This window comes from Scardinius erythrophthalmus (genome assembly GCF_964197995.2).
Source record: "Scardinius erythrophthalmus genome assembly, chromosome: 17".
Taxonomy (NCBI): Eukaryota; Metazoa; Chordata; class Actinopteri; order Cypriniformes; family Leuciscidae; genus Scardinius; species Scardinius erythrophthalmus.
Window position 1 is genome coordinate 20,546,419 of NC_138237.1, and position 23,039 is coordinate 20,569,457.

The 23,039-nt window shown below is 44.7% G+C and overlaps 1 protein-coding gene across 1 annotated transcript in view; it reads left to right on the plus strand.

Annotated features, from left to right (window-relative positions):
* Nucleotides 1–565: 565 nt before the first annotated feature.
* LOC308705661 (complement factor B-like) overlaps nt 566–23,039 on the plus strand; it is a 28,299-nt gene continuing 5,825 nt past the window's right edge. Inside the window, exons 1-11 of the mRNA XM_081390778.1 lie at nt 566–657; nt 896–1,096; nt 1,622–1,807; nt 2,141–2,314; nt 2,458–2,553; nt 2,693–2,826; nt 15,915–16,065; nt 17,651–17,782; nt 18,110–18,202; nt 18,382–18,519; nt 18,848–18,939. Of these exons, the coding sequence (XP_081246904.1) occupies nt 597–657; nt 896–1,096; nt 1,622–1,807; nt 2,141–2,314; nt 2,458–2,553; nt 2,693–2,826; nt 15,915–16,065; nt 17,651–17,782; nt 18,110–18,202; nt 18,382–18,519; nt 18,848–18,939 (1,458 nt within the window). The 5' untranslated portion in view covers nt 566–596. The remainder of the gene's footprint in view (nt 658–895; nt 1,097–1,621; nt 1,808–2,140; nt 2,315–2,457; nt 2,554–2,692; nt 2,827–15,914; nt 16,066–17,650; nt 17,783–18,109; nt 18,203–18,381; nt 18,520–18,847; nt 18,940–23,039) is intronic.

Below are 23,039 nucleotides of genomic sequence, written 5' to 3' on the forward strand. Positions count from 1 at the left end.
TAGTCCAGTGGTTCTCAATCCTGGTCCTGGGGACCCACAACTCTGCACATTTTATATGTCTCCTTTATCTGACACACCCAGTTCAGTTCAGAGCTCTTTCCTAACGAGATGATGATCTGAATCAGGTGTGTTAAATGAGGGAGATATACAAACTGTGCAGAGCTGTGGGTCCCCAGGACCAGGATTGAGAACCACTGCTCTAGTCTAAGAGTGCGCGCGCTCCCCGCGATCTTACCGGAGAAAGTGGCCTTAGGACCCATATAAGGAAATTCCGTTACATCTGACGTCACACATACCCATACTCGAAAAAAACTTTCTGAAACTTGTGACAAACCGGAAGGACAATTTTTGGCACAGAAATACTCCTTCAAACGTACAATTTAATTTTTGAAACTTTGTCCATGTTTAGCATGGGAATCCAACTCTTTAACAGTGTAAAAAACTCAGTATGCATGAAATAGCATTTCACCCCCCCTTTAAGGTTAAACATTGACCACTGAATGTAAATAAAATCCTCTTGCTGACCCCACTATAAAAAGACGTCCCCTGGTCCATTTGCTTTTTTAATCTAAGCTGAAGAACTGGAAAAAAACAGCATGGATCGTGAGCAGCGGTTGAATTGGTTAATTCTTGCAATGATATGTCCTCTTATTGCAGGTAAGCCTTTTTGCTTAATCAGGATAAATACATTCTGAAATTTAGAGACAAAACGTCTTTTAGCATGAAAGGAATATATTAAAATGAAGGTAATTTTAAAGACTTTGTGCAGCTCACAAATAATTCTCATCTAAATCTGTATTTTGGCTTATATATAGATATGCATTTTCTCTGGAAATGAAACCGTAACAAAAGTTATTTTTCTTGTGACCTCCTCCATTGATCTGATTGTTTCTAGGTGCTCCATCCTCCATGTCCAAAAGACACAGATCATGTCCAGAGGAGAATCTAAACATTGTTGGAGGGAGCTATGTTCTTTCAGGAAGTTTTCTAAGATACATCTGTCCGGATGGATATTACCCATCTGTTCAGTCACGTCTTTGTCAATATGGACTTTGGACCCCAAAGCCTAGTGCCAGAAAACCCCCAGAGTGCAAAAGTAAGAAACAAGACATTATCATGTGGGTGAACGTGATTTCACCAAGTAAAATATGTGCCTTGATCAACAGCTTTGTTGATCCTTGAACAACATTCCAATCAACCAATCAAATTGGAGGGATACGTTTAGAGTTTATGTCAAGTTTTGGGCTTACAAACCAGTTTAGGTGCTTCTACATCTGTGTTATTCACCTATCATTTCCCTCTGATTAGGGATAAGTTATGGATAGGGTATTTTTTAGGGGTAGGGATAGGGTTAAAAGTAAGACTACAGTTTTGGACAGGAATGTTACAGGATCACCAAAACATGTCAATCCAGGAACATGTTGTACATGGTGAAATCACGTTCACCCATATGGTCACCGTGATTTTGAGTCATTATATCATTAATAAATGCTGGACTATTTTGAAGCAGAGTTATATACAGTATATATATATATATATATATATATATATATATATTATATCTGAAGCTATTTCAAAAGATCTCTTCTACAGTATTTGTTTATTTATGCTTTTATTCTAGAGATCACATGTCCCAATCCTCGTGTTTTGGAGAATGGAGAGGTGTCCCCATTTAAAGACAGGTACTATGTAAATGACACAACCACCTACTCATGTTATTCCGATTATAATTTCCGTGGTTCGGCGGTCCGTGTTTGCAAGCCTAATGGGAAGTGGAATGGAACCACACCAATCTGTGGACGTGACTGTGAGTAATTGCCATTATTTTCAGCAGTTTCCATGAACTATTATCCAATAACTATCCATTATCTTGGATATAAAAATGCAAATTTAGTTCCTGGTCTAATATCTCTCCATATATCAGAGTCCTTGAGTTTAGCTTAAAAAAATGTTGTACTGATGTGTGATGTGTATTCTGTTGCGTTTTTATCTGATATCATATGAGTTCAACACAGTTTCAGCAGAAATTTCATCACAATAATTTCAAATTTCAGCAGAAATTCCTCTCCATGAATCTGCCTAGACAAATGGAGATCCACAGATCTTCACTTCAATTTGTATTTTTGTTACTTCCTCACAGCTGATCACTGTCCTGATCCTGGCGTTCCCCCTGGTAGCAGTCGAACAGGCCACGTGTTTAACATTGACGACAAAGTCACGTACCGCTGTGACAGTAAATTGACCTTGATTGGTTCCAAAGAGCGAGTCTGTCTGGATGGTGGCCAGTGGTCAGGGACAGAGCCGCAATGCTACGGTGAGTCTTCTGATCGGTACATTGAAGCTCCAAAATAATGTGCCTTGTATGGACTTGTTTTCTCAAAAATAAGAGATTTTGCTTTAGAAATGTGGCTTTTCTGGATAATGCACCTATAATGTTTTTGTGTAAATATTGTGCAGCACATTTCACATACAACACCCCAGTGGAAGTGTCAGAAGCATTCAGCAGTTCTCTAAAGTCAAATCTAGCAGTTTCTCAACAGCATGAAGGAGAAGGTACATTTGTGTGGTTTAAAACCTTAATCATATTTATACACAAACGCACATGTTTTTTTCATTATTAATAATTGGCGTGCTCAGAAAAAGAAAATAATATGAATCCATAATGTGAATGCCTTGTTCCTTCTGTCTTTAGATCAGCAGGGGACGAAAATAACTTTGGATCAGAGTGGAAAACTTGATATCTACATTGCTTTGGATGCATCTGACAGCATCGAAAATGAAGATTTTGACAAGGCAAAAGATACCGTTAAACTGCTTATAGAGAAGGTATGTCCCCAGAGGTTGATGTAATAAAGTTGAAACCAATTATTTTTTAGGCTACATGATGTCAATAATGAAGTTTTCTTAAATCATTCTAAAAGCAGCCATTTAATTGCTGTTAATTTTGATGGTAAAGGTTCTGTAAAAATTCATCTGTAAAAATACAAATATTTGAAAAGGAAGCATTACAATTGTGATGCTGTCAAAAGTAAACTTTTAACCTCACGTTTTTATAGTAAGCCTCTAATATGAGCCTTAAAGGGTTAGTTCACCCAAAAATGAAAATTCTGGTCCAAACCCGTAAGACTTTAGTTTATCTTCGGAACACAAATCAGCATAAGAGGAGACCTATATATACTTAGCCCACACACACACCTATGTTCCTTGACAGTTTTTGAGTATGGGGTCTCTGTGGAACAAAAGTGTGCGTTTCTAAATTTGTGGGTGTTTACCCACACTGTGACGTGGACAAATCAGGTAACGCGGTCAAAAATGCCCCTCTGTTTATGGCCTTGCCCACTGATCTGGTAACTTCTACTGTCCTGGAGAGACCTATACTTGTAGTTTTCTGCATTTGGCTCTGAAATGGATAATAAGGCCTGTCGAGCACCAAGCTCGCGTCTCAGGCAATGCTGCCCTCTTCCCGTGTAGGAACAGGCCTTCCTCCAGCGTCAGGCCGCCACAGCAGGCCCTCAGCAAGCCAGGGCCACACCGTCAGTCCCATAGACGGCGCAAATTAAACGATAATTAGCTCGAGAAGTCAACATATTATTATACTATTTATACTTTTATTTATTCATTTTTGACTGCTACTTCTAGAGCTTTAACGCTACAAGCATCAAACTCGGCTGTTCTGACTACTGTATTTTTTCTGAAGGACATAATGCTGTCCACAAGGATAAGACATCTTTCAAGTTCACTCTTCACAACTTTGACAAATAAATGCACACTCTGATAATAAACTGTTATGTTTAGGGTTCCTACCTATGCAGTTTGGAAAGTGGAATTTAATTTGAGTTATTTTCTGAATAAGTATGGGAAAAGAAAACTTAAAATTAAGAATTTCTAAAAATAAATGTATCATACAAACAGTGTGTTTAGAACATGTATAGAACATGTATAGTTAACCTCGATGAAGTGCTATTGGAAGACATGTTGTCATAGCTTCTTGGTACATAACGGCTACCGTAGTTGCAACACGCATTTGAAAAAGCGAGGCGCAAGAGAGCACTATTCGTTTGAACGCAAAATACAATTTCACCGCTCAATGGTTGAAATTCCTACACAGTGTACCTTTAACCCAGGATAAATCAAGGGTCAAGTCACATCAATTGAATTTCTGGCCATTAGATACAGTTAATTTCCAGGTCTCACTGCCCAAGGAAAATTGATAGGATAATTCTGGTCACGTCCTCCACTCAGCATTACCGCATCTCCTCCAGTCATTGCGCTGTTCTTCGGTATGCCCGTTGGCTTCACCCCCAGCCTCCCAATCTTTACTTTTCCCTCCTGCCACCACCAACTCTCTCCTTTCCGTTGCTTCCAGCTCCTGTTGCAGACGCTAGCGTGAGGCTGCCTTCGCTTGCGACACAGGCTCACTCGTCTCATTTTCATCCACCATTTCCCACTTGTGCCTCTTTCCATGTCCCTCCCAAATCCCCAGAGGCCGACCCAAGCGTGAGGCTGCCTCCGCTGGCAATCGCAGCCTCGGCTCCTCTCCTCTACATCTCTCTTTCAGTCTACATCCCAATATTCACTTTTCACCACAACACCACTCATCGTCACCAATTCAGCCGTATCAATCCCTTTTAGCCTACTTACATTTTATAAGCTCACAGGCTAAATTCCCATCTGACTCCAATTGCTCCGTCACACGTTTCTGGTTCCAAAAACACCTCAAATCCATTTGATTCAATCCGGCATCCCAGCCGAACACTTTTCCAGTCGTTCGTTTGGCATAGGTGCAGCAACCACAGCTGCTCGAAAAGGCTTCTACCAGCAGCATCAGATTCAAACACTCAGTCGCTGGATGCCAGAGGCTTTTAAGAGCTATATTCAATCCAATCGCTTTCACGTCAAAGAAGCTAAATGAACCCTTATCAGCTAAATTCTTCAGCTCCTGCTTATTCTCACACACTCGAACCTATAGGATCACCATATACGCCTCAATTAACACCACCAATCCACTAAAATAGTGAAAATATTTCTACTTCACTGCCGGAGCAATGTCTTCCCACTCGCTCCAACAGGAGCTCTATTTCTCTGGCCAACTTGCTTTCACTGCCGCAGCAATGTTATCTCCTCCGCTCCTGCAGGAGCTCAGTTTCTATAGTAAATTGTTTCCACTGCCTCAGCAGTGATGTCTCCTCTGCTCCTGCAGGAACTCAGTTTCTCTGGCAAGTTTTCTCCACTGCCGCAGCAGTGATGTTTTTGTCCAATGATGCGAGAACCCCCCTGGTCAACCCCTCCGAACGACACACTATCAGCCCTGTGCTCCGCAATTTTTGGGTGTTGACAGTAATGTTCCTAGCTGCTGTCCCACGTTGGTTTTCACATTTTTGGGGGAGTACTCTGAGTTTGGGCCAAAATGACACTTCATTGCTTTATATGATGAACAGATTGAATTTAGGCTTTTATTCTCATATAAACATTCATCAATTTACACATCAGTTGTGGTTCACTTAACACACGAGAACCAATGAGGTTCCTTCTCATGTGTCAATAAAGTACGGTTGAGCTTCTGTTTATGTTCACTGATCAATGTTTATATGTAAATAAAAGCCTAAATTCAATCTGTTTATCATATAAAGTGATCTTGTCTTTTTAGAAATTTTGGACTCAACCGCTCAATTCATATGGATTCATTTTACGATCTCTTTTGATGATTATCTGATTCTCTCATCAGCGCCAGCTGCATTCCATCAGCCAGCCTATTTAATGCCTTGTCTTTCGTCTTGTGTTTGTCAGATCGTTGTTGGAGCTTCCCCGTGTCGTTTCCTGTTCCTGTTCTCCTCGTGTGTTCTCTTTTCCCATTTTGAGTTCATTGTGTTGTGCTGATTCCTGTTTCCAGTCTCGTTGTGGACTCTACGCTTTGATCATCACTCATCACTCTGGGGAATTCTACACTCTGATCATCACTCATCACTCCGGGGAATTCTTCACTCTGATCATCACTCATCATTCCAGGTTGCCCATCGAAGTCCCTGCGTAACCACTCTCCTGCTGTGTGCAGCGTGTTGAACTTATTGTTGTCATTCCCAATAAAGAGATCTTTTACTTGAAACTTGCATCCTCGTATACTTTACGTAACAGAACGATCTAAGTTCATCAACCACAGTATCTCTCGGATGGATCAGCAGCAGGAGAGTATCACCAGCACGGGGCGCGCTGTGCAAGTGCTCGTGACGCAGGTGTCCGAGCTCTCCCAACAGTTCCAACTCCTGAGAAATCCCACTGCGCCGCCCACACCACTGGAGCCAAGTAATCGACCTGAGCCACGCCTACCCATTCCTGAGAGCTATGCTGGTGAGCCCAATTTTTGCTGAGCCTTTCTTACCAGGTGTTCCATGCAGTTCTCCCTACAGCCCAGGACCTTTGAAAGAGAGGAGTCCAAGGTGGCGTTTGTGCTCACCCTTCTCACGAGTTGAGCGGCACTATGGGGAATGGCGGTGTGGGAGAACCAAGACCAATGCTGCGCCTCGTTCCAGGCACTCGCCAACTGAGATGAGGAGGGTCTTCAACCATGCGTTGGTGGCCAAGGACACTGCCAGACTCCTCGCGGATCTCAAACAAAGTGATTGTCCGGTCGCCGACTATTCCATCGAGTTCCGTATATTGGCAGCAGAGTGCAAATGGAACGAGGTGGCGCAGTGGGACATGTTCCTGCATGGGCTGGCCGACCGTGTCCAAAAAGAGATATACATCTTGAACCTTCCCCAGAGTCTTAACAGACTAATCAACCTGGCGCTGCGAGTAGATGCTCGCCTCAACCGCATGGAGCGGTACACAATCCTATCCGCAGACTCGGAGGCGCTGAAGGCCGATTGACCAGCGAGGGAGACACGGTCGGTCCCGTCGTCGATCACGAGCCCATGCAGGTAGGGAGAGCTCGAATTTCCCAGGAGGAGAGAGAGAGGCGGAGAACCCGAGGACTATGCCTTTACTGCGGAGGAACTTGCCATTTCATACATTCTTGTCCGGTAAAAGAACAAGCCCGGTAGTCATGAATAGGCTACTATCGGGAGGGAACTCCGACGAGAAGTCCTCACCATCCACTCTCCTTCCGGTAGGACTGAGATGGGCCAACCACACACACACCTACCAAGCCTTAATGGACTCCGGAGCCGAAGGTAATTTCATGGACATTCACTTCGCTCACAAGTTTCATCTCCCCATCACACCACTCACCAGTCAGATCTCCGTTAATGCTCTCAATGGACAGGAACTCCCCAGTATTTCCCTTAATACCAGTCCCATAACCCTTATCACATCAGGCAATCACACAGAGATCATCACGTTTTTCCTCATGGACTCCCCTCTGGCACCCATAGTTCTTGGTCACCCTTGGCTCAATCAACACAACCCCAGGGTGCACTCAGAATTGAGCACTCAGTGTTACGAGTCTTGTCTTGTGTCTGCTTGTCCGTCTGTGTCTGGTTCTGTGTCTCAGGAGAAGGCAACGGATTTATCAAACGTGCCCGTGGAGTACCTTGATCTGAAGGAGGTGTTCAGTAAGTCCCGTGCTGCTTCTCTTCCTCCGCATCGTCCCTATGATTGTGCTATAGATTTACTGCCAGGTAAGTCTCCACCTAAAGGCAAACTTTACTCTCTTTCTGTTCCTGAGAGGGAGGCCATGGAGAAATGTATTTCTGATTCTCTGGCAGCGGGGTCCATCCGGCCTTCCTCTTCTCCAGCGGGGGCGGGGTTCTTTTTTGTGGGGAAGAAGGATGGTTCCCTGCGACCTTGTATTGATTACCGAGGGCTGAACAACATCACGGTAAAGAATACCTATCCTTTGCCGTTGATGTCTTCAGCTTTCGAGAGGTTGCAGGGAGCATCCGTTTTCACAAAATTGGATTTACGTAACGCCTATCATTTGGTTCGCATTCGGAAGGGGGATGAATGGAAAAACGCCTTTAATACCCCCAGGGGACACATCGAATACTTGGTCATGCCTTTCGGACTGTCCAACTCCCCGGCGGTTTTCCAGGCACTCGTTAATGACGTGCTGAGAAATATGGTAGATCAGTTCATATATGTCTACCTGGATGACATATTGATTTTTTCATCTTCTCTCCAGGAACAAGTTCAGCACGTCAGACGAGTGCTTCAGAGGCTGCTAGAGAATGGGCTTTTTGTCAAGGCGGAGAAATGCGATTTTCATGCACAGTCTGTTTCTTTTCTAGGGTACATCGTCTCATCTGAGGGAGTACGTATGGACCCTGACAAGGTTAAGGCTGTGGTAGATTGGCCAAGTCCAGATTCCCGTAAGGCCCTACAGAGGTTTCTGGGGTTTGCCAATTTTTACCGCCGTTTCATTTGCAACTTCAGCCAACTAGCCACGCCTCTGACCACCTTGACCTCCCCCAGAACGACGTTCAGGTGGTCCGATACAGCTGAGGCTGTATTTGCCAAACTTAAAAGCCGCTTCGTTTCGGCCCCCATTCTTATAGCCCCTGATCCCTCACGTCAGTTCGTGGTGGAGGTTGATGCGTCAGGGGTGGGGGTAGGTGCAGTTCTGTCTCAACGTTCTTCCACAGACGACAAGATGCACCCCTGCGCGTTTTTGTCCCATCGTTTATCACCCGCCGAACATAATTATGACATTGGTAACAGAGAATTGTTGGCAGTCAAGTTAACGTTGGAAGAATGGCGTCAGTGGTTAGAAGGGTCGGGGGTACCTTTTATCGTTTGGACTGATCATAAGAACCTGGAATATATCAGGTCTGCTAAGTCAAGTCAAGTCACCTTTATTTATATAGCACTTTTTACAATACAGATTGTATCAAAGCAACTTCACATTGATAACATGAAAATAATACAACAAAGTTTGTTTCTAGAAGAAAATTGTATCATCGTCCATCCTTAATAAGGCAGATCAATAATATTGTTGAATATTAAATGCCCAACTAAGCAAGCCAAAAGCCAAGGCAACAGTGGCAAGGAACCAAAACTCCCTCAGTGACAGAATGGAGAAAAAACCTTGGGAGAACCCAGGCTCAGTCGGGGGCCAGTTCTCCTCTGGCCAACGAGCGAACCGTGTATGGTCAGAGGTCAGATTGGTCATGTCGATAAGGCCTTCACAGGGCTGATGAGGCTGGCACTTCAGGGATGCGTCATGGTTAGGTCCAGGTGCAGATCCACCATCTGATCTGGATACGGCCGGGTTCCACCTCACTTCAGGAAACGGAGAGGCTGGTTGACACTTCAGTACTGTGTTGTCGTGGCTTCCAGGCGCAGGTCCTTCATTGGATCTGGATACAGCCTGGATCTGGCGGAAGAGGAGAGACTAGTTGACACTTCAGGACTGCGTTGTCGTCCCGTCCAGGCGCTGGTCCTTCATCAGATCTGGATACGGCCTGGATCCGACGGACTGCGGTAAACCTTGGTATAAACAGAGAGATTAATATTAGCGTAGACGCCATTCTTCTTATGATGTAACGAGTACATCAGGATTTATGGGAAGTGTTCCCGGTTCCGGACTGGCCTAATCTATGCAGCCTAATTTGGAATTATAGAAGTCTATAATGTGTTATGTGTATGCTAGGTCAAAGAGATGTGTTTTTAGTCTAGCTTTGAACTGACAGAGTGTGTCTGCTTCCCGGACAATGTTAGGAAGACTGTTCCAAAGTTTTGGTGCTAAATAGGAAAAAGATCTACCGCCAGCAGTCGATTTGATATTCTAGGTATTATCAACTGGCCGGAATTTTGAGATTGCAATAGACGTGAAGGACTATAATGCGTTAAGAGCTCGCTCAAGTACTGCGGAGCTAAACCATTTAATGCTTTGTAAGTAATCAGCAATATTTTAAAATTTATACGATGTTTAATAGGGAGCCAATGCAGTTTTGACAGAACTGGGCTAATATGGTCATACTTCCTGGTTCTGGTAAGAACTCGAGCTGCTGCGTTTTGGACCAGCTGTAGTTATTAAGCGTGCAGGGCAACCACCCATTAGAGCATTACAATAATCTAGCCTTGATGTCATGAACGCATGAAGTAATTGTTCCGCATTTGTCAATGAGAGCATATGACGTAATTTAGATATATTTTTAAGATGGAAAAATGCGGTTTTACAGATATTAGACATGTGACTTTCAAATGAAAGATTGGTATCAAAGAGCACACCCAGGTTCCTAACCGACGACGAAGACTTAACAGAGCAGCCATCAAGTGTTAGACAGTATTCTAGGTTATTACGTGTGAAGTTTTTTGTCCAATAATTAGAATCTCTGTTTTTTCAGAATTAAGTAGTAGGAAATTTCTAGTCATCCAATTTTTTATATCAGCTATGCATTCCGTTAATTTGGTGAATTGGTAAGTTTCGTCTGGGCGTGAAGAAATATAGAGCTGAGTATCATCAGCATAACAGTGAAAACTAATGCCATGTTTCCTAATGATATCTCCTAAGGGTAGCATGTACAGAGTGAACAGCAACGGTCCTAGTACTGAGCCTTGTGGTACGCCCTATTGAACTTGTGATCGATAAGACATCTCTTCCTTTACTACTACAAACTAAAAACGGTCAGATAAGTATGATTTAAACCATGCTAATGCAATTCCACTAATGCCAACATAATTTTCGAGTCTATTTAAAAGAATGTTGTGGTTGATAGTGTCAAATGCAGCACTAAGATCGAGTAACACTAATAGCGAGATACAACCACGATCGGATGATAAGAGCAAATCATTTGTGATTCTAATGAGAGCAGTCTCAGTACTATGGTATGGTCTAAATCCTGACTGGAAATCCTCGCAGATATAATTTCTTTCTAAAAAGGAACATAGTTGTGAGGATACTGCCTTTTCTAGTATCTTTGACAGAAAAAGTAGATTCGAGATCGGCCTGTAATTGACTAATTCTGTAGGATCAAGTTGTGTTTTTTTAACAAGCGGTTTAATCATAGCCAGCTTAAAAGTTTTCGGTACATATCCTAGTGACAAAGATGAATTAATGATATTAAGAAGAGGATCTGTTACCTCTGGAAGCATCTCTTTCAGTAGCTTAGTCGGTATAGGGTCTAACATACATGTTGTCGATTTAGATGAATTAACGAGTTTAGTAAATTCTTCCTCTCCTATAGCAACGAATGAATAAAAATTTTCTTCAAGGAGACTATGCACTGCCTGATGCGATACTGTAGTAGACGGTTGCATAGTTATAATTTTCTCTCTAATATTATCAATCTTGTTAGTAAAGAAGTTCATAAAGCCATTACTGCTGTGCTGCTTGGAAACGTCTAGGGTTGAAAATTTATTTTTCATTAGTTTAGCCACTATTTCAAATAAACACCTAGGGTTTTGTTTATTTTCTTCTAATAGGTTTGAAAAATAAGCAGATCTAGCAGCTTTTAAGGCCTCTCTGTATGCAAGCGAACTCTCTTTCCATGCAATGCAAAATACCTCTAGTTTTGTTTTCCTACAGTTGCGCTCCATTTTTCCAGAGTGTGCTCGTTGTACCATGGCGTTAGACTATTTTCTTTAATCTTCTTTAAGTGCAAATGAGCAACTGTGTCTAAAGTGCTGGAAAAGAGAGAGTTAAAAGTTTCTGTCGCAATATTTAGTTCTTCTAAGCTATCTGGGATGCTGAGATGATGAAACTGATTAGGAAGATTATTGATAAAGCAATCTTTAGTGGCAGAAGTGATAGGTCTAACATATTTGTAACACGGAATTGACTTTGCAGCCTTGGCTAAATGAAGTTTACACAAGACTAAATAATGATCTGAGATGTCATCGCTCTGCTGCAAAATTTCAATGGCATCAACATCTATGCCGTGTGATAATATTAGATCTAGAGTATGATTACGAGAATGAGTAGGTCCTGACACGTGTTGTCTAACTCCAATAGAGTTCAGAATGTCTTTACATGCCAATGCATCTTTTTCGTTATCTACATGTATATTAAAATCACCAACAATTAGTACATTATCTGCAGCCAATACTAACTCTGATAGAAAATCAGCAATTTCTTTGATAAAGTCTTTATGGTGCCCTGGTGGCCTGTATACAGTAGCCAGCACAAATGTTAAATGTGATTTATCATTTACACTATATATTGCTACATTTAGCAACAACACTTCAAAAGAATTATATTTAAAACAAGACTTCTCAGTAATTCTGAAGATATTACTATAAATTACAGCAACACCTCCCCCTTTGCCTTTCAGACGAGGTTCATGTTTATAACAGTAATCTTGCGAGGTGGACTCATTTAAAGTTATATAATTGTCTGGTTTTAGCCAGGTTTCTGTCAAACACAGCACATCTAGATTATAGTCTGTAATCATTTCATTAACAATGAGTGCTTTTGAAGTAAGGGATCGTATATTCAGCAACCCAAGCTTTATCATTTGTTCATCCGTATTATATCTGTTTTTTATTTGTTGAACATCAATTCAATTTTACCCTTGAATGGGTTTAGGAGTTTTTTGTATGTCCTAATTCGGGGAACAGACACAGTCTCTATATGATGATAGCTAGGTGAAAGAGGCTCTATGTGATGGGACTTATCTGACCTTGGTCAATGACTTAACTAAGGCAGGCTGACTTAACTATGGCTAAAAGACTTAACTCCAGGCAGGCTCGGTGGGCACTTTTTTTCGGACGATTTGATTTTTCTCTTTCGTACCGCCCGGGTTCCAAAAATGTCAAACCCGATTCTTTGTCGCATATTTTTGATCCTTCCGAATGCCCATCTACTCCTGAGTGTATTTTTCCTGAGACATTAGTGGCCTCTACTCTTACATGGGAGGTCGAATCGAGGGTCAGAACGGCCTTAGAAGGGGTAACGCCTCCGCCCGGTGGCCCACCGAATCGATTATTTGTGCCGGAGGGGTTACGGTCCGACGTCATTCGGTGGGGGCATTGTTCCAACGTTGCGTGTCATCCAGGAGTTAATCGCACCAGATTTTTGGTCAAGCAATGATTCTGGTGGCCATTGATGGCTCACGACATTTGCAATTTTGTTTTTGCTTGTTCGGTTTGTGCCACTGTTAAGACTTCCAATCGACCCCCAGATGGGCTACTCCAACCGCTGTCTGTCCCTTCGAGACCCTGGTCCCACATAGCGCTAGATTTCATTAATTTTGTAAGTTACTGGGTGCGACTGTCAGTCTATCTTCAGGGTTCCATCCCCAAAGCAATGGCCAAACCGAGAGAGCCAACCTAGATTTGGAGAGAGTGTTGCGATGTTTGGTATCCAAGAATCCTTCTTCCTGGAGTCCGCAACTCTCTATGGTTGAGTACGCTCATAACTCGTTACCAGTGTCATCCACGGGCTGATTTAGCTCCCAAATTTATTGGCCCGTTCCCTGTCACTAAGACCATAGGTCCGGTGGCAGTCCGACTCAAACTTCCTCCGGCGTACAGGAGAATTTATCCCGCCTTTCATGTATCCAAAATTAAACCCGTGATTCATTCACACATTAATCCACCGGCCCCGGTTCCCCCACGTTGGACTTATTGTTGTCATTCCCAATAAAGAGATTTTTTACTTGCAACTTGCATCCTCGTATACTTTACGTAACAACTTTGGCCTTTGATGTGTTTCAAGAGGGGAGTAGTCCCCTACAATTCACAGTATACTTGCATTCTGCTCTGGAACGGCCACGGTTCACAATCCAAGCAATTACCGGAGGATGAAATCAAGTCGAACACTGAATTCGATCTTAATGAAAATCCTGTTTCACATAATGGGAGCAAAGTGCATATGTCGTTTCATATGGACTTGAACTCTTTATGTGTTCATGCAATCATTTAAGTGCCCCTATTATGCTATTTTAAAGTTTCCTAATGTTGTTTTGGAGTCTCCTACAAAGGTAAAAAAAAAAAAACGGTTTAATTTCCTTATAATAAACACTTGCACATCATTTTCAATGAATGTCAAACGACTCGTCAAATGAATCAATCTCTCTAAATCCTACCTTTCCACAAGCTACTCTGCTCTGATTGGCCAGACAGCTCAGTCTGTTGTGATTGGTTTATCGTGTACAGCGTGAATGACTGGTGTGAATGACTGGTGTAACATAAACGTTGGTAAAACAAATCTTGATCCATGCTTAATCTTTACTCAAATGAGTGAGAATGACAGACAATCTGCATTAATAGACTGTAACGGCGCTGGCAGGAATGAAGCAGAGAGTGAATCCAATTGCAAGCACTTTAATAAACAAACAAACAGGTAATCCAGGGTACACAACAGAACACTCAGAACAGGAATCGGGAACTCAGGACGGGAGCAAAGAGACAACAGCAACCATTACAACATGAAGAACTCACAAGGACTGAACTAAAACACAGGGCTAAAATACAAGGGAACACAAGCTAACAAGATAACAAGGGGGCGTGGTTAAACTGAAACACCTGGGAAGACTAATCAACATAACGGGGAACAGCTGAACATGGGACAAAACACACATGGCAGGATCACATGACAAGCAGGGAATTACATGACAGACAAGAACAAGGAACCAGACACAAACCCACACCGTGAAATTACCCCCTCCCAACGGAGCGGCTACCAGACGCTCCATAAGACCAGGGCGGGACGGGAGGGACAGACCAGGGAGGGACGGGAGGGACAGACCAGGGCGGGAATGTCAGTCCATATAACAGCCAGGGTGGAGACTTTCCCTCGGGCGGCCAGGGCGGAACGGACAGTCCATCGGGTGGCCAGGGCGGAGACGACCCCTCGGGCGGCCACGGCGGAGACGACCCCTCGGGCGGCCACGGCGGAGACGACCCCTCGGGCGGCCACGGCTCAGGAACAGGAACAGGAACAGGAACCGGCTCTGGAACAGACACCACCAGCTCAGGAACTGGAACCGGCTCTGGAACAGACACCACCGGCTCAGGAACTGGAACAGACACCACCGGCTCAGGAACTGGAACAGACACCACCGGCTCAGGAACTGGAACAGGAACCGGCTCTGGAACAGACACCACCGGCTCAGGAACTGGAACAGGAATCGGCTCTGGAACAGACACCACCGGCTCAGGAACTGGAACAGACACCACCGGCTCAGGAACTGGAATCGGCTCTGGAACAGACACCACCGGCTCAGGAACTGGAACAGACACCACCGGCTCAGGAACAGGAACAGACACCACTGGCTCAGGAACAGGAACAGACACCACCGGCTCAGGAACAGACACAAACGGCCCAGGAACTGGAACAGACACTACCGGTTCAGGAACTGGAACAGGAACCGGCTCTGGAACAGACACCACCGGCTCAGGAACTGGAACAGACACCACTGGCTCAGGCTCAGGAACAGACACAGGCACGGCGGCGGCCATCTTGTCCGAAGACACAGGCTCGGCAGACGTGACTTAAACAGTCTCTGTGGCGGCCATCTTATCCGAAGACACAGGCTCGGCAAACGTGACGTGAACAGTCTCGGCGTCGGCCATCTTGTCCGAAGAAACAGGCTCGGCAGACGTGACGTGAACAGGTTCGGCGTCGGCCATCTTGTCTGAAGACACAGGATCGGCAGACGTGACGTGAACAGTCTCTGTGGCGGCCATCTTGTCCGAAGACACAGGCCCGGCAGACGTGATGGATTGCTGGGGTGATACATGCGTCGGTGTACAAAGTCAATTGCGCTGGTTGCAAGATAGGGCCCAAAAACTTTATAAACTGCACTTTCAGATTTAAAACTTTGCAGGATTTTTTTCATTTACTTAGAGCTATGTTACACACTACATGAAATGTCATTTTCAAAAATCCATAATAGGTGTCCTTTAACATCTTGATATTTTGTTGTTCATGCTATCATTAATGCTAACATAACCACATTTCAATCCAGCATTTTGATTGGATAACCGACAGATGGTGCTTCCAACTCTGAATACTTATTGCTCTTTCCCAAAAGATTAGTTATTACCAGGTCCCCCCAAACTATGAGATCCTGATATTTGCTACGGACGTTTACCGGATAATCTCTATGAGGAACTTTAAAAGAAATAAAGATGAAAATATGCTAACGAAGGTTGTGGAAGAGCTAGACAATTTTAATTATGAAGGTAAGTACGCCTCTTATTGTATACATTGAAATGTCATTTAGAGATGATAATTACAGAAAAATTTGCCATGCCAAAATAGTACATTTAGGGGTACAGCAACTCCATTTATGTAAGTGAGGAAAGCAAGGTGTCTGAATAAATTTTGGAAGACTTGCATATATATATATATATATATATATATATATATATATATATTTACTGTTAGGGGGTTAACAGTTTAGGACCCAAGGACCAGATGTTAGAAAGAAGACCCAGAGTGAGAATTATAAAAAAATAGAAGAAAAGTTTTACTGAAGATAGTTTGCAGTTTCATCAGCAGAAGTTCAGCTTCAAGACTCACACAGGAGTTCGTAGGCCGCCCCGCTTACAGTTACAAAGATCACAGCAGTTATACCATTTCCAAGGTCTAAGCTACGTCATTGCTTACAGGTTGAATGATTCTCATTGGCTAAGAAATTGATAAACATAGTAATTTTCCACACATATACAGATAGACAGAAGCATATCTCCATAGATTATGCTGCTGACACTCAGACCCTGAAGTTAGGCACGTCGTGACCTTTCAGGTCGGGTATTTGGGTTACTGGGTGCCAGCATGTCTCGAACAACAACTCAGTCAATCTCCAATAATGCCAGTGGTTCCTTAACCTGTAAGCAAGAAGACTAACACACACACCCAACACACATCTTTTCCAAGGTTGAATATGGCCAGGCTCTAACTATAAACAGGGTCTCGTCTCAAAACATCAAGATAACAAGTTCTTTCTCTCAGGACAGGACAATTTATTCTAAATGGAAAGTATAGGCTTTAAATGACAAATGGTCCCTTAAACTATAGACTTTAATGACCCCTATGTGTTTTAACATGTTGAAGACCTTTCTCAAACACAAAACCAGTCCCTATTTCATTTCTGGAAGCTGGGATAAATAGGCAAGCACTGTTACTGCATTCAAATATCAAATACAGACATTAAAGAATACATGAAAAGAACATTTCCGCAATCACACTGGTAACATCTATAACAAAGTAAAATCTCCAGAGAAGTCATTCAACTAATTTGATATTTAGAAGGAAAAGTATTGATTAATACCTTGATGATAATCACTCATCACATATACTTTGAAGCAGCAGTGGATTCCAATCCACCCCCTTCAATATATATATGTGTTACCGGCAAAGTGTGTATTCCGGCATTCTATAGAATGCCTATAGGTAATGTATAGAATTAGGTAATGTATTTTTGCCAAAAACCATCAGGCATTCTATACATTGCCTAGGCAATCTATACAATACCGGGATTTCACACTTTGCCGGTAATATATATATATATATATATATATATATATATATATATATATATATATATATATATATACAGTATGTAGAGTAACAATTAAACAAATCATATATTCTTTTTAAACAAAATCCCAATTCATGTTCTAATTTACATCAATTAGAATTTTTAAATCTTTAAATCTTTTGATTTAATGTAGTCACTTGCTTTTAGAATTATTTAGTTAATGAGAAACTTGTTTCTCATTAACTTGCCGATTGTAATATTTGTTTTTGGTGTTTTTGTGACAGATAAAGGTGATCGCACAGGTACCAATATCGCCAAACTCTATTCAGAGATTTATGAGAGCTTGATAATAGAGGAGCTCAACAATAAAACGACCTTCCTTGAGACCCAACACGTCATCATTGTGTTCACTGATGGTATTTACATCTATTCCATTCATAATTTGCGTAGCCTACATAATGTCTTTTTTTTGGTCCCCATGAGGGAAAAAAACAACATATAAATCACACTAAATTGTGTTTTTTGAAAATGTACAAATGCATAAAGTTTCCTGTTAGGGTTGTTAAGGGGTAAGGTTAGGGTTAAGGGATGGAATATACAGTTTGTACAGTATAAAAATCATTATGTGTATGGAAAGTCCCCATAAAACTTGAAGACCCAACAGGCATTTTGCCATAAATTAGAGATCAACTTTAAAGCAAATATTCACTGTAATTTATCTCAATTGATCTCCTACTTCATAGGTCAAGCAAACATGGGGGGGAATCCTATACCTAAAGTGAACAAGATCAAACATCTCATCACCAAAAATGATCCAAAACGAGAGAAGAAACTTGGTAAGCAATGAATTTTATCAATCATTATTATGAAATAAAATATTTAGGACTTGTAGTATTTTTCAAATTTGTCTTTCATTTACAAGCATTATCATCAGGGACAGCAAAAACTGCACATATTGATTTAGAAGACTTTATTATTGATTTCTTATTAATACGAATGTGTCCTCTCTTTCCAGATCTTTATGTATTTGGAGTTGGAACTGATGTGTATAAAGAAGACGTGAATGGCTTGGTGTCACAGAGGGACCAAGAAAAACATTTCTTTATTCTTCAAGACTTGGGCGAGTTGCAGGAGATGTTTGACAACATGATTGGTACTGTAGCTATAATTTATTAGTTCCTGCTTCTGTTCAATTCAAACATGGTGCCTTTAGATGTGTCATAGCAGGTTTGACACCATTGACGGAAATCGTCATTAATTCTCGTGTATTTGAATGTGAGAGAATGCATTAGTTTGAATATGTGGAATGGACAATGGGATATTCTTCAAAATTTCTTCTTAGTCATACAGGTTTGGAACTACATGCAGGTTAATGAATGTTGACAGAATAGAGAACTAATGCTTTAAGCATTGACTTAAGGAACCTCTAGTTCTTATCATGTAATGAATGATTGTTCCTATGTACCTGCTTCCTTACACAGATGAGGGCACCAGTGTTGAATTGTGTGGGATTCATCACTATAACCAAACGAAACGGAGTGCATTTCCCTGGTTGGCACAGATTCATGTTGCTGTAAGCATAACCTTTTTATCATATGTATGTCTATATATAATTATAGATAGATTCATGTGTATAATACTTTGCTCATATAAATAAAAATAAAAAAACACAAGAAGAGGCAAAATAGACATGCAAGTTCTCTTACGAGAGGTCTCTCGTACTGCGTAAGGTATCTTAAGCTAGGGGAAAATCCTTTTTCCGGGAGATATTGAAGCCAAAAATTATCCTTAATTTTGAAATAATGCAAAACGCGTTGCAGCAGCATGCAGACATAGGCGAGACAGCTCGCGCGCCTATTGGCTGGTTTGCGGCAACTGCAGCAGCCTATCGAGCGAGGCCTGGCGTGACGCCAGACCCAATGAGGGTGCTTCGCGCCCGCTGCGTCACGTCCCGCCGAAACGGGCGTGGTCTAGGCCTATAAATATCGCTTGCAGGCAGCTATTATCTGATTTTTCATCCTTCAAGCGAAGCACACGCATCGCTGGAGCTGGAGAGAAGCCGCGCCGTCGAGAGAGAGCATCCTCACGGGACGAGTCACTGAAGTCGCTGGCCGCGCCGCCTTCCTTGCCTTCCTGCTGCGCTTTCCGGCGCCTATATCCTTTCATTCTCTGTTATTTGTGTGTGTGTGTTGCCAACGCGACACACATTCTAAAAGAGCTAGCGTCTTTTTTAAGATGCCCTCCTGCGGCTCGTGCAGAGCCACACTCAGTGACGGGGACCGCCATGTCATCTGCGTTTCCTGCCTGGGTGAGGAACATGCAGCTCTCACTGCGAGCTACTGCCCATGGCGACTCTGCGGACTCGCCTGGCCTCTTTCGCCGAGACTGCTCCCCCGCTCACCGCGGCATCGCGCCGTAAAAAGTGCCGTGCCCAGCGGGTCCCGGAACCCTCCCCCAGCCGCCAAAGCTCGCCGGTTCGCCCGCCTGCTTCGCCGGCTTCTTCAGCCTCTCTTCCCGACGAACAGCGGCCGCCGTCCGCCGCCGCTTCCGTTGACACCGCTGAGGAGGAAGCCCTGCTGAGAGAGGAGGATTCCTGTTCTATCCTGGCGTCAGGCAGTGAGGATTGGGCGAGCTCTGAGGACCTCGCGCCCCCTGCCCGTACTTCGTCAGGCAAGAGAGCGTCCATTGAAATGGAACTCATGCGAATACTCGCACAGGCCACGGCCTCGAGTGGTCTTCGCCTGACCAACCCGCTCGCAACCGGCTGGATGGCTGTTTCCTGCCTGGGGATCGCGCTTCGCCTGCGTCCAGACCAGCGCCCTTTCTTCCTGAGTTACACGAAGAAGTCGCTAAGTCCTGGAACACTCCCCATTCAGCTAGAGAGCGTCCTTCTGTTTCTCTGGCATTCTCTGCAGTTGAAGATGCCAAAAACAGAGGATATCATTCGCTGCCGCCGGTCGAAGAGGCGATTGCGGCCCACTTATGCCCGCCCTCCGCTGGACGGCGCGCTAATCTGGCCCTACCCTCTAAAGCTTGCCGCACAACGTCAAGTCTGCTCCGCCGCGCTTTCTCTGCCGCCGGGCAAGCTGCGTCTGCGCTGCACACCATGGCCACACTTCAGATCTTCAAGGCCAATCTCCTCCGAAGGCTGGACGAGGGGGGACCTGAAGCGATCTGTGTGCCGGACTTAACCTCGCTCTCCGTGCCACTAAGTCCGCGGCTCAGGCTATTGGTCGTACGATGGCTTCTCTCACTGTTACTGAGAGACACCTCTGGCTGACGCTCTCGGACATGGCCGATTCAGAGCGCGCCGCCTTCCTCGACGCCCCGCTTTCTCCCGCCGGTCTCTTCGGATCCTCCGTGAAGGACTTCGCTGAGAGATTCGCTGAGGTACAGAAAGCATCTCAGGCTATGAAGCACTTCCTGCCGAAGCGCTCCAGTTCTGCTGCAGGCCGTGCGAAACCGTCTGCACAGAGCTCTCAGCCCCAGCTGCCGCCCACTGCCGCTGCTCCGAAGCGCCGCCAGGCCCGAAGCGCGAGACCGCGCTCCCGCTCATCCGGCCGCCGCCCCACTATGCGCGGGTATTTTCTGGTGTCCCGGCCACGGCCGATGGTGTTTTATGTGTAGAAAACATGCCCACTGTCCAGTGCCCATCACTACACACAAGCACAGCCTGTCACACAGGTCTCGCGCACATAAAATCGACTCAGATCGATTGCGCCTCAAATGTTGTGAATGTGCCCACTACCCAGTGCCCACATATACCACGTTGTGCATGTCTCACGGTTTCTGTAAAAACGAAACCAACAGGCATTCGCTTTACTCAAGCGAAAAATGCTTTCAGTGTAATGAATGTGCCCGCTGTCCCGCGCCCAGATCTACACACAGACATGACAGTTCCTATGGGACTCGCCCAGCCCTCCCCATCTCGGTTGACCACCGTAAGGGAGTCGAGCGCGCTGTTATCAGCGCGCCCCCTCCCTCAAATGTCACGAGCGCGACGACTACGTTGCAATGCACCGAAGCATCTCTATCGCAGAGCGAACGGAGCGAGCCTCGTCTTCAACCCCTAGCTATTCATGCGGATGCATGGGCAAAGCTGCCCGGGGTTTCGAAGTGGGTGCTAGACATTATAGAAAGAGGTTATTCGCTGCAGTTTCGCCGACGCCCTCGCCGTTATACGGTGCGCGTCGAGACCACGGTAAAAACAGAAGTAGCACATTTACTTCGAGCCGAAGTGACGAAACTATTGAGCAAAGAGGCTATAGGGCCTCTCTCTCAAGTTCAGAGCGAAGGAGGGCTATACAGCAGATACTTCCTGGTACCCAAAAAAGACGGGGGTCTCAGACCCATACTAGATCTAAGGCAACTGAACAAAGTGCTTGTGAAGCGACAGTTCAGGATGCTCACGACCAGGAAAATCCTCGCGCACATTCGCCGAGGAGACTGGTTCGTGTCAATAGATCTGAAGGACGCGTATTTCCAGATACAAATAGCGTCACGTCACAGGCGATTTTTGAGATTCGCCTTCGAGGGCCAGGCATATCAGTACACTGTCCTGCCGTTCGGTTTGTCCCTGGCACCCCGTACATTTACGAAGTGCATGGACGCGGCGCTCGCGCCCCTCAGAATGAGGGGCTTGCGAGTGCTGAACTATTTGGACGATTGGCTGATCCTAGCGCAATCTCGCTCAGTGCTCGTGGAGCACACGACCATGTTACTCGATCACCTCGAGAAATTAGGTCTCAAAGTCAATTGGGCGAAGAGCTCCCTGTCTCCCAGTCAGAAGATTTCTTTCCTGGGCACAGAGCTGAACTCGCTGTCTATGATAGCGCGTCTATCACCACAGCGCGCGGTGGACGTTCAGCGCGCAGCGAGCTCTTTCCGCTGCGGCGCCGCTGTCCCGCTCAAGAAATTTCAGAAAATGCTGGGTCTCATGGCCTCAGCATCCTCAGTGCTCCAGCTGGGCTTGCTCCGCATGCGCCCACTGCAGTTCTGGCTGAAAGCGCGAGTCCCACACCGAGCGTGGAAGTCCGGTTCGCTTCATCTCAAGGTCAATCAGAGGTGCGTTGCGGCTCTGAAACCTTGGAAAGTGGACGGATGGTACCGGTCAGGTGTAAGCCTGGGGACTTCCTCGAGGGTGAGGGTGGTGTCTACGGACGCATCCACCTCGGGATGGGGAGCGCTGCTCGAGGGTAGACCGTTCTTTGGCCAATGGTCAGAACGCGAGAAGCTCCTGCACATAAAATGCCTCGAAATGTTGGCAGTGGACAACGCGTTGACGCGTTTTCGTCCCCAAATAAAGGGACACCATGTTCTAGTCCGGTCGGACAACATGTCAGTGGTGTCCTACATAAATCGCCAGGGCGTCCTCAGGTCCCGAAACCTGTACAGGCTAGTGAAACGCCTCCTGGTGTGGGCTCAGTACAATCTGCGCTCGCTGAAAGCAGCGCAAGTGCCGGGGCTCCTGAACGTAGGACCAGACAGACTGTCCAGGAACAAAGTTCCGGCAGGCGAATGGTCTCTACATCCACAGACAGTCCAGCTGCTGTGGAGGAAATTTGGCAGAGCGGAAATAGACCTGTTTGCGTCTCAAGAAAACGCTCGCTGCCCGGAGTTTTTCTCCAAGAGCAGGGACGCGCTGGCACATGTGTGGCCCCACCGCCCGCTCTA